The 12,528-nt window shown below is 40.8% G+C and overlaps 1 protein-coding gene across 6 annotated transcripts in view; it reads left to right on the top strand.

Moving 5' to 3' along the window:
- The window catches only part of LOC147068188 (uncharacterized), a 109,465-nt gene that overhangs the window by 89,202 nt on the left and 7,735 nt on the right, over positions 1-12,528 (top strand). For all 6 annotated transcript variants that reach the window (XM_085953304.1, XM_085953307.1, XM_085953306.1 and 3 more), the window contains 5 exons: positions 3,484-3,564; positions 4,256-7,750; positions 9,266-9,313; positions 9,594-9,719; positions 11,252-11,347. In XM_085953304.1, coding sequence (XP_085809430.1) covers positions 3,484-3,564; positions 4,256-7,750; positions 9,266-9,313; positions 9,594-9,719; positions 11,252-11,347 — 3,846 coding nt within the window. The remainder of the gene's footprint in view (positions 1-3,483; positions 3,565-4,255; positions 7,751-9,265; positions 9,314-9,593; positions 9,720-11,251; positions 11,348-12,528) is intronic.

Below are 12,528 nucleotides of genomic sequence, written 5' to 3'. Positions count from 1 at the left end.
AAAAATTGTTCTTACAACATACCTACCGTTTATTGTAGCATTTTGGCTAGGGATTCGCATGTCGGCATTATCAAGCTATAAATACACGACATTTAGACAGCTGAAACTGTATAGATATATATTTTATATTAAATACAAAATCAATATACACAATGTAAGTACTACTAAGCTCTCCTGTAGATTCATAAAATTAGAGGACGACTTCAATAGAAAATTAAATTTTATTGTCGAATATAAGAGTTACAATCAGCGTTAGAAGAGGTTACAAATTCGGCCAAAAACAAAGTATCCTTAGGCTAATTATTGTAATTAAATTCTAATGGGTTTAAGTTTTATAATATTCCATTTGAGTCGTTTTTGGCGACTCGGGTTTCGCCTTTCGGCATCTTCGGGCACTGTGTACATTCACCAAAAGGCAAATAAACACTGACCACGAATACTATTACATCTAACATTAGTAACGAATTAATACAATAAAGTAGGTAAAAACTCCATTACCTACTAAAAAATAACAAATAAATTATGAATTGTAGTGTTCGTAAAAAACCCCCTATCTTATTAATACTAATACACTCGATAATCATATTATAATAAATCATCAAAACCTAATAATAGATCATTTTAGTACTTATAAACAATAAAAATACTACACTCAAGAGGTGTTAAATCATCCATTCTTGGAACAATGGTAACGTATTGGAAATTAATGGAGCTATCCATTAGAATTTAAATTCAAATTCCATCAAGTCCCATCGGTCTATAGTATTAATATCGTAATTATTAAGTTTGAGAATAAAGTTTGTATAGTATTATGTACATAGTACTTTAAATAATTCGGATACATGACGTAAGGGCAGTCTCGGGCATAGCTTTGTATATATTATATAATATGTGCATTAACGTTGCCAGGTGTTCATGATGGCGTGCTCCAATCATCAATAATAGTACGTCTTGATCATAATATGCCTAAATGGAAGTGCGAGTAAGAGGTGAGAAAGAGTGAAAGAGATGAATGTATCCCGGATACCGATTCACGAATGCCGCGCGAAGTGACTCAATACAATATAGATAAATATTTATGTATTTTAAATGTGTAATTTTTATGATCAAAAGTAGGTGAGCATATCCGGGGCCAATATAGTTATTATGTATCCTAAAATGGTGAAATTATATTGAGAGGTAAACAAAATTAAAATCGTCCTAGTAGGTACTTACGAGTATATACATCGTTAGGTACGAGGGTGGGTCAATAAGTCCTTAGAAAAGCCGACAGGTGGCGCGACTAGTACTGTAAGCGGTTTGTTTTCATGCAGCGGCACTACCGATTCAGTATGCTGCAAAGTTTCAATCAGATTGGTCGGGTTGTTGTGTGTTTCTCGTACATTTAAAAAAAAAATTGCTTGTGGAAAATGGAAAAATGGAAAATGGAGAAAATTGAGTTTAGAGCTGTTATTAAATATTTTAATATAAAAGGGTTAACAGCAAAGGAAATAAAAAATGAGTTGGATTTAGTTCACGGCATATCTGCTCCTTCACTTGCAACTATTTATAACTGGTTAAATGAATTTAAACGTGGTCGTACATCAACAAAGGATGAACCACGCTCAGGACGTCCTGTAGAGGTGACTACACCAGAAATGATCAATAAAATCCACGAAATGGTGTTAAGTGACCGAAGATTAAAGTTGAGTGAGATAATTGAGGTTACAGGGATCTCAAAAGGTAGCGTCATTTCTATTTTACATGACAAATTGGGCATGAAAAATATTTCTGCAAGATGGGTGCCGCGTTTGCTCACAGTCGACAATAAACGCAATAGGGTGGTGGCCTCTAAAGCCCTGTTGTCGCTCATGCAACGCAATCCGGATGAATTTTTTCGTCGCTTTGTGACTGTAGATGAAACATGGATACACCACTATACTCCCGAGACGAAAGAACAGTCAAAGCAGTGGATTGCGAAGGCAAACCATGTCCAAAGAAGGCGAAAACCGTAAAATCAGCTGGTAAGGTTATGGCTACTGTATTTTGGGATGCACGTGAAATTATTTTCGTTGACTATTTGGAAAAAGGAAAAACAATAACAGGGGATTATTATGCATCTTTACTGGACCAGCTAAAAAACAAAATTGAAGAAAAACGGCCTCATTTAAACGGGAAAAAAATCCTCTTTCATCAGGACAATGCCCGTGTTCACACATGTTTACGATCAATGGCTAAAATTGAAGAATTCAAGTTCGAATTGTTCGACCACCCACCGTATTCGCCAGATTTAGCCCCCAGTAACTTTTTCCTATTCCCAAACTTAAAAAAATGGCTAAGTGGACAACGTTTTTTTTCAAATGAAGAAGTCATCGATCGGACAAATGCTTATTTTGAGGACCTTCCGAAAATTTATTTTTCTGACGGTTTAAAAAAAATTGAGAAACGTCTAACCAAGTGTATTGAGCTCCAAGGAGATTATGTTGAGAAATAAAAAAAAATACAAAAATAAAAACTGTTTTAATGCTTTTTTCTAAGGAATTATTGACCCACCCTCGTAATATGTAATTGTCAAAAAAATATTTAAAAAACATGGACTTCAAATCGATTTTGAGAAAATTGACACATTATCTACCATTTCCAAATCGATCGTTACAGAGAGAAATTGTATGAATTGAGCTTTGAGTTGGTCTTTTGTCCAGCATAATGATGCTTTTTTGCTTCCCATACATGAATTTAAAAATTTGATTCGTTGGGAGAAAAAATGTCAAATTAGGAGATCATCAGTGACGTCCCTAGATAAAATGCCGCCCCTAAACAGTGCCAAAATGCCGCCTCATTTTTTATACATTATTTTTATCATCCTTTCATGAGTCTAATATCTAAGAAATGTGTTGTATATACATTACTAACAAAATATCAGACTAATTATTCGCAAATCTGCACGTGTCGTTTCTGGTCACCAAGGACGTCTAAGGGCAACGGAAGTAAACTAGATATCGCAAACCCGATAAAACCAGTGAGCTGATTTTTTTAATGGAAAGATATTTTCGTTATTACTAAGTTTAGGTAGCTATTTATATATATTCCAAATGATTCTCCTCGATTCGCCGCCCCCAAGCGACGCTCAATCTGACTACCTCCACGGAACGTCACTGGAGATCATCACCACACTCAACCACTATTTGGAGAGTTTGATCAAACCTGTATTTCAAGTGGAATGAAAGAAATAACAAATAAGTGGATCAAAACTTGTGTAGCTCTAAAATGGTAGTAATATTTAAAAATAGTTTTTAAACGTATCCTCGTAAGAATCGTGCAATTTTTTAACCTTCATTCAAAATGACTACCGTTACTGCTAGAAATGGAATTGAAGATTATTAAAATTTCTTCCAGGTTTGGCAATGCAAACAGATTCATTAAGAACTTTACACGACAGATTTTGACGAAACTTTACACAACATAATATATTAAATTTAATAAACGTATAACTAATCATTACAGGAGTATTTGGAGGACCTAGCCCATCTGGTCAGCCAGGAAAACCGGGTACACCAGGAACGCCAGGCTCGCCAGGAACACCAGGTACCTTCCGAATGATATTATGTGTCATTAGAGTACCTAATGCTTTCATAAATAATGCCTATGATATTTTTCATTCCGTCATAGTATACTTTTATGTCGAACATCGAAATAGCTGTCGACCAATAAAGGTAATCTGTGAAATTTAATATATTAATATATAATATTATAATATCACTAAGTACATTATTTAATGCTACCTCAATCAAGTACATATAATTATAGTTATAGTAGCCAAAACATAGCTTGTCACTTCTCGAACACGAATATCATTGTCGCCTTCGTCCAAGGCCTGTTTGACATAACTTTTATGGCTGTAAAAATATAATACTATATTATTTGAAAACACCTACATATAGTATTTTATTACAGGTATATTACGCTCTTATCGTGAATATTCAATAGAACATTCGTTTCGGTGATATAAGCTGTGACAAGCTATAAACTCAAGTATAGTGAAATACATAAACACGTTCATTCCAAAATGGAGTTAAGGTTATTTTAACAAACCTTTCATTTCATAACAACCAGGCATTTCATTAAATTATTCATTCATTCTTAATATTATTAATTAAAATAATAGTAGTTCATCTTTATTATAGATTGTTTGTTTGTAATGTTTGAAAAGTAATTAATTAACGATTTAGATTGTACCCAAAATATTGGTTTATAAAATATAAACTTGAATGATTAGGTGGTCCAGGAAGACCTACAGGCCCCACTGGCGGATCAAACTACCCAGGAACCCCAGGAAGTCCTGGAAAACCAGGAACTCCAGGCACTCCAGGTCAACCTGGTCAACCAGGAGGACCCGGGGGACCAGGTGGACCGGGCGGACCTACAGGCCCAACAGGTGGATCATATTACCCAGGATCACCAGGAAGCCCCGGAAAACCAGGAGTTCCAGGTACTCCAGGTCAACCTGGTCAACCGGGAGGACCCGGAGGACCGGGCGGACCGTCAGGCCCAACAGGCGGATCAAATTACCCAGGATCACCGGGAAGTCCCGGAAGACCAGGAACTCCAGGCACTCCAGGTCAACCTGGTCAACCAGGAGGACCCGGGGGACCAAGTGGACCGGGCGGACCTACAGGCCCAACAGGTGGATCATACTACCCAGGATCACCAGGAAGCCCCGGAAAACCAGGAGTCCCAGGTACACCAGGTCAACCTGGTCAACCGGGAGGACCCGGAGGACCGGGCGGACCGTCAGGCCCAACAGGCGGATCAAATTACCCAGGATCACCGGGAAGTCCCGGAAGACCAGGAACTCCAGGCACTCCAGGTCAACCTGGTCAACCGGGAGGACCCGGAGGACCAGGTGGACCTTCAGCCCCAATAGGCGGATCACCAGGAAGTCCAGGTACTCCAGGTCAACCTGGTCAACCAGGAGGACCCGGAGGTCCAGGTGGACCTACAGGCCCAACAGGCGGATCAAATTATCCAGGATCACCAGGCAGTCCCGGAAAACCAGGAACTCCAGGTACTCCAGGTCAACCTGGACAACCGGGAGGGCCCGGAGGACCGGGCGGACCTACAGGTCCAACAGACGGATTCAATTACCCAGGATCACCAGGAAGTCCTGGAAGACCAGGAACTCCAGGCACTCCAGGTCAACCTGGTCAACCAGGAGGACCCGGGGGACCAGGTGGACCGGGCGGACCTACAGGCCCAACAGGTGGATCATATTACCCAGGATCACCAGGAAGCCCCGGAAAACCAGGAGTCCCAGGTACTCCAGGTCAACCTGGTCAACCGGGAGGACCCGGAGGACCGGGCGGACCGTCAGGCCCAACAAGTGGATCACATTACCCAGGATCACCAGGATTTCCCGGAAGACCAGGAGTCACAGGTACTCCAGGTCAACCTGGACAACCGGGAAGACCCGGAGGACCAGGCGGACCTACAGGCCCAACAGGTGGATCATACTACCCAGGGTCACCAGGAACTCCCGGAAGACCAGGAACTCCAGGCCAACCTGGTCAACCGGGAGGACCCGGAGGACCGGGTGGACCATCAGGCCCAACAAGCGGATCAAATTACCCAGGACCACCAGGAAGTCCCGGAAAACCAGGAACTCCAGGCATTCCAGGTCAACCTGGTCAACCAGGCGGACCCGGAGGGCCAGGCGGACCATCAGGCCCAACAAGCGGATCAAATTACCCAGGATCACCAGGAAGTCCCGGAAGACCAGGAGTCCCAGGTACTCCAGGTCAACCTGGACAACCGGGAGGACCCGGAGGACCAGGCGGACCTACAGGCCCAACAGACGGATTTAATTATCCAGGATCACAGGGTAGTCCCGGAAGACCAGGAACCCCAGGCACTCCAGGTCAACCTGGTCAACCGGGAGGACCTGGAGGACCAGGCGGACCTACAGGCCCAACAGGCGGATCAAACTACCCAGGATCACCAGGAAGTCCCGGAAGACCAGGAACCCCAGGTACTCCAGGTCAACCTGGTCAACCGGGAGGACCCGGAGGACCGGGTGGACCTTCAGGCCCAACAGGCGGATCAAACTACCCAGGATCACCAGGAAGTCCTGGAAGACCAGGAACTCCAGGCCAACCTGGTCAACCGGGAGGACCCGGAGGACCCGGCGGACCGTCAGGCCCAACGGGCGGATCAAATTACCCAGGATCACCGGGAAGTCCCGGAAGACCAGGAACTCCAGGCACTCCAGGTCAACCTGGTCAACCGGGAGGACCCGGAGGACCAGGTGGACCTTCAGGCCCAATAGGCGGATCACCAGGAAGTCCAGGTACTCCAGGTCAACCTGGACAACCAGGAGGGCCCGGAGGACCGGGCGGACCTACAGGTCCAACAGACGGATTTAATTACCCAGGATCACCGGGAAGTCCCGGAAGACCAGGAACTCCAGGCACTCCAGGTCAACCTGGACAACCGGGAGGGCCCGGAGGACCAGGCGGACCTACAGGCCCAACAGGCGGATCACCAGGAAGTCCCGGAAGACCAGGAACTCCAGGCACTCCAGGCATTCCAGGCCAACCTGGTCAACCGGGAGGACCCGGAGGACCAGGCGGACCATCAGGCCCAGGACCCGCAGCTCCAGGTGGACCTTCAGGCCCAATAGGCGGATCACCAGGAAGTCCCGGAAGACCAGGAACTCCAGGCACTCCAGGCCAACCTGGTCAACCGGGAGGACCCGGAGGACCAGGAGGACCATCAGGCCCAACAGGCGGATCAAATAACCCAGGATCACCAGGAATTCCCGGAAGACCAGGAGTCCCAGGTACTCCAGGTCAACCTGGACAACCGGGAGGACCTGAAGGACCAGGCGGACCATCAGGCCCAACAGGCGGATCAAACTACCCAGGGTCACCAGGAAGTCCTGGAAAACCCGGAACTCCAGGCACACCAGGTCAACCTGGTCAACCGGGAGGACTCGGAGGACCAGGTGGACCTACAGGCCCAACAGGCGGATCAAACTACCCAGGATCGCCAGGCATTCCCGGAAGACCAGGAACTCCAGGCCAACCTGGTCAACCGGGAGAACCTGGAGGACCGGGCGGACCAACAGGCCCAACAGGCGGATTTAATTACCCAGGATCACCGGGAAATCCCGGAAGACCAGGAACTCCAGGCACTCCAGGTCAACCTGGTCAACCGGGAGGACCCGGAGGACCAGGTGGACCTACAGGCCCAACAGGCGGATCAAACTACCCAGGATCACCAGGCAGTCCCGGAAGACCAGGAACTCCAGGCCAACCTGGTCAACCGGGAGGACCCGGAGGACCGGGCGGACCAACAGGCCCAACAGGTGGATCAAACTACCCAGGATCACCAGGAAGTCCCGGAAGACCAGGAGTCCCAGGTACTCCAGGTCAACCTGGTCAACCAGGAGGACCCGGAGGACCGGGCGGACCTACAGGCCCAACAGGCGGATCACCAGGAAGTCCCGGAAGACCAGGAACTCCAGGCACTCCAGGTCAACCTGGTCAACCAGGAGGACCCGGGGGACCGGGTGGACCTACAGGCCCAACGGGTGGATCATACTACCCAGGATCACCAGGAAGTCCTGGAAGACCAGGAGTCCCAGGCATTCCAGGTCAACCCGGTCAACCGGGAGGACCCGGAGGACCTGGCGGACCGTCAGGCCCAACAGGAGGATCAAACTATCCAGGATCACCAGGAACTCCAGGTACTCCGGGAGCACCAGGAACACCAGGTAATTAAACCCATATTTACATTTCTATACATGGTAATTTTTGACGAATGATACCGAGTAATTAGTTTAGACTATTATTATTTTTTTATTATCAACCTTAGTAGCGTGCATTGTCTTTTGCTTGTAAAAAATCTGTTTTAAATATGCCTATTTAAGCAAGCCTACTGCATATTTAAAAATCTGTTTATGCAACCTCCGTGGGGGGCCGTGTAATCTTAGGTTGAACATGATGATTTACTTATTATAAAAAAATGACACATAATCTAATCTCAGTGGGCGCGCAATGAAGTACAATATAAATATTAGATAATTATTAATGTTACATAAATATAAAAATATTCACAATATATACATGCATTATTATAACGATAACCAGTAAAGTTATGATAAATTGAACAATTTTTAATTATGTATGAGTAAGTTAACTGACAGACTTGAACATCAATATTTAGGAACATTTTTGTAAAAAAATGTTGATACAATATAATTATTTTCAAACAAATTTAATATAATCACAAAGTTCATTACTTAGTAATTAATACATACAAAGTATAAAAATATAATATAGGTACAATACGAAACAATAAACTATACTAAAATACATTGCTTTTATATTATGACGTTATAATAAAATGTATGAAAATAATAATTACGAGGGTAGTTTTAAAGGTTAGCTAAAAATCTAGTAAAAGATATTTTATTGGAATAAATCAATTTAATTTTTAACATTATCCCCTTTTAGGGCTACAAACTTCGCCTGCGATTTTTTTCATTCCGTCTGAAAAACTTTTTGTAAAATTGATGAAGTCGACGATGATATCCACATGTCTTGATGCCTGCCCTGGTGAAATAGATGTTCTTAGTACTCTAGGCCATTTTTCATTTACAATAAATTAATCATGATTCTTTGAAATTCCCAAAATGGCTATTACCTTCCCAACCGAAAAACGGTTTAGACTCTGGTATGTGGTGGTAGATACAAATTTTGCCAGCAGTCAGGAATCGACGAAAAAATTCTTTCGGATCGCCACATATGCAGCACCTGACCGTTTTTCATTACGATGATTTATTCATGATGGGGCCTTAATTGGGCATACGGATAGCGATTTATCTTTAGTTCTAATACATTTAAATAATATAAACATTCTTTGGTGTAGAGGCCCGCGAACTACATTCAACTAGGCTGCGAGCATGGAGCTTGTTATTTCCATTATCGCCATAACTATACCAAAAGTTTACCATCCAGATGGATGTCAAACGTCAGCAACGCATCATGTCTGAAATCACTCGAGAAACGATACTTGCCAGCAATGATTTTACTTCATGAATGTAGCGCCATCTCATAGAAATTTATCAAAACTTTTCAAACTACCTTGGTATTTCATAATATTTAAATCCAATTCTATTAAATCAATTCGTATAATCGTATACTATATTATAATATAATTATTGTCTAATATATTTTAAGTGACACTAATGTGATATCTAATGAATTGTAATATAATTTTACTTTAGGGGGTCCCGGTGGATATCCACAACAACCAGGAACGTCTGAATATGAAGGTACATATTTATTTTTACTGCTTTAATAGTATTATTACGTACAAAATTCAGTTTTTGTTCGCATAGTTCGTTGGTATAATTTTCATAACAAAAAATAATACAATTGAATCAATAGCTTAGTAAAAAGAATATTAGTACCATAATGACAAATTATTTTCAACCAATTATTACGAATATTGTTCATTAAACTGTAGGTATATTTTTACTTTTTTACCAACATAACCAAAAAAGCAATCGTCAGTAGGTACGTACGTTGATACAATATATTTTATTTTATTAGGACCAGATTATCCAGGACAGTATCCAGGAACCCCGGGATTCCCAGGCACACCTGGAACAGCAGGATCTCCAGGCACACCCGGTACTGCAGGATCTCCCGGCACACCAGGGTCACCTGGCACACCGGGTACATAAATATATGCAATATTTGTATCTCAATAATATACACTAATATATAAATGATTAGTATATACTAAGAATGGCTGTTTATGATACCTAAGTTTTCCTTATAAAGGCGTTGACGATATATATTTATTAACATTTTTTTTTTAATCTAACATGACTTTATAAAATTAATAGCGGTTTGTTAATTATTTATTTGTCTCAATGGGATCTATTTAAATAGAGAACATTTTACCTTATTCAAAATACCATGACCAGTCCGGTTTCTTAAAGTTTTAAACATTTAAAAACATTTAAGTAAAGAAAACTTATGCTTATATTAGTATTTTATATGAAGGACAATCTTAAAATGAATTAAGTTGGTACGTATCAAATTCAGGCTACAGTAGAAATATATTTCCACAGACTTTGTATCCAATTGGAAGGTTTATCACCGACATCATTTCTGGAACTACAATCCTTGGCGGGTATTTTTCTCCCCCAAAAACTTTATATAACCTGGATGATCCAGAGCCGATCCTTTCCATATTGACTGAGCATTCTCAAATCTCCCAGTGCGCAGTCTAGCTATTTCAGTTTCGACCACCCAAGCCTTTTTTTACAACCAGAGATTAGACTTCCTGGTAACTCTTGCAGAATGTTTTCCACGCTGCCGATACAGAGCAGCCTCCGAATTATGCCACATGATTTTTTCGCCCCCATAAAATGTATACAACTCATTCTACCTCGACCCCATTGTTTTTTCACAGGACTCTCGACATTTCTCTCACCTTGTATTCTGGGCGCAAAAAGTTTTATAGAGAGTGATTTTATTTTAAACGGCCTGTTTTTCAGAAGCCTTTGCAGACCAAAATATCACTTTTAAGCGCTGTTAATCCGGAAATTAATTTCGTCGCTTGTGTTATTTATGTTTGTGACTATCCAAGATAAAAAAAAGTTACTCCACAGCTTCAAAAGTATCGCCGTCAATGATATCGCTGCTCTTGTCATATGAAGAGAATCTTCGTGTCTTTTTTTTTAATTTAGTTTATTCGGTGTCCAGTAATTTCAACAGCTAATTTTACGGGAATAATTGCCTCTTTGACTACTTCTGTGCACCGGGCAATGATAACAATATCGTCGACATGGCACAAAAATGTATTATATTGTTAATTGAGTTAGCATTTACTTCGTAGAATTCCATTTTAAAAGAAATGAAAATATAATTAATATTAAATTCTACAGGTTTTTAGAAGGTTTGTCGATAGCTATTTCGGTTGTAACACCATTACCAAGACTATTCAGATAGGCCGTTTGCCTTTGCTTAAATACTATACGCATAGATAGAGACAGAATACATTTTTTTTAATCGTTCAAACAATATTATGACTTTGTATACTTATTATTAATTGTAATATTATTAATACTTTGAAAACCTTAAGTGGGTTTTTAATGGATATCAAAATTTACAAAATTTATCGAAAGTACAGTGTTCGAGTCCTTAGGTTATTTCTTGATTATTTATTATTTTATTATTAATTAAAGATTATTTTTCAGGTGGACCAATTACGACATATCCAAGCTATCCAGGATCACCAGGGCAACCTGGAAAACCAGGAACTCCAGGAACACCTGGATCACCTGGAGGCCCAGGTAAGCAATCATAGTTATAATACGAAAAATATTCTCTGCCATATATTTAACATGTCTTTAATAATTAACGAATTATATTAACCATTTGAAAATTCCTTAATAAAAGAAACATAAAATGTGGATAAAGCTTAATAAAAATTAAAAAATATTATTCATACAACTTAACATATAACATAAAAAATCATCCACCTGGACATGTGTCGCATCACCTGGAGATTCGTGTTATACTTAATAATAAAATTACTTGACAGCAGCCCGTAATAATTGCAAGAAACATCACAAATTGTGAATAAAAAAGATGACAATGTAATTATAATAATAATTGTTATTTAATTAACAATAATTAACGCTCCTACATAAAGAACTAAAGAAGTAAGAGTAAAGAAAATAAAATATAAGGGGTAACCTAAATAAAAGTATACACACTTTATAAAATATTAAAATATAAAGAAATTTTGTCAACGCTCGTTTTCGAATTGATGACCGTAGTGGTCCACGCGTCTGTCAGCAACGCAAAGCAATGGACTCGCAAACACACAAAGAATCATTTCTCGTACAATGACTACCTCCAATTCGTCAACTCTCTGGTTTTTACTAACTACCTATATGTTTTATTCTGATACACGCGGAGGGTATTCTACCGAACATCTCCATCCAATTCATCTATATGACAGATTCTCATCAGCACATCTTTCCAAATACCATTCGCATAATTGGACTCCCCGATCTGGACCATTTTTAATGAAAGCGTGGATGAATATAACTTTTTCAACGTCGGCGCTTCAAAGTGTAATGGACACTTGATTTTGAAAATCCCATATCACAACCCACATGCCGCAATATTTTCTTGAATTTTAGCGATACATTTTGATCATCCTTTTTTGACTATTAGGGTTCATCGATGTCCACGATCTTTCTGAACGTTTTATATAGACAATTTGAAAAGTTTTTCTACTTTTAACTTACATCTAATTCGAGTGATGGGCGTAGATGGATCTGTTTGAAACTCTCATTCAAACTGTTTTTACATTATGAAACTCCCAGTAGCATTTTAGGATACATTTTCTTTTTACTTTTCTCTGTTAAAGTGTGTATACCTAGATTTTGGGACACCCTGTACTACATGAAAAGGGTAACCTTTAATTATGATCGCTGTTTATTCAAAGCATAATGATATCAAT

The sequence above is a fragment of the Rhyacophila brunnea genome, unplaced genomic scaffold (genome assembly GCF_057557595.1).
Source record: "Rhyacophila brunnea isolate RB1 unplaced genomic scaffold, BYU_Rbru_1.0 scaffold_3, whole genome shotgun sequence".
NCBI classification, from domain to species: domain Eukaryota; kingdom Metazoa; phylum Arthropoda; class Insecta; order Trichoptera; family Rhyacophilidae; genus Rhyacophila; species Rhyacophila brunnea.
This window is presented reverse-complemented; position numbering and strand designations above follow the sequence as displayed.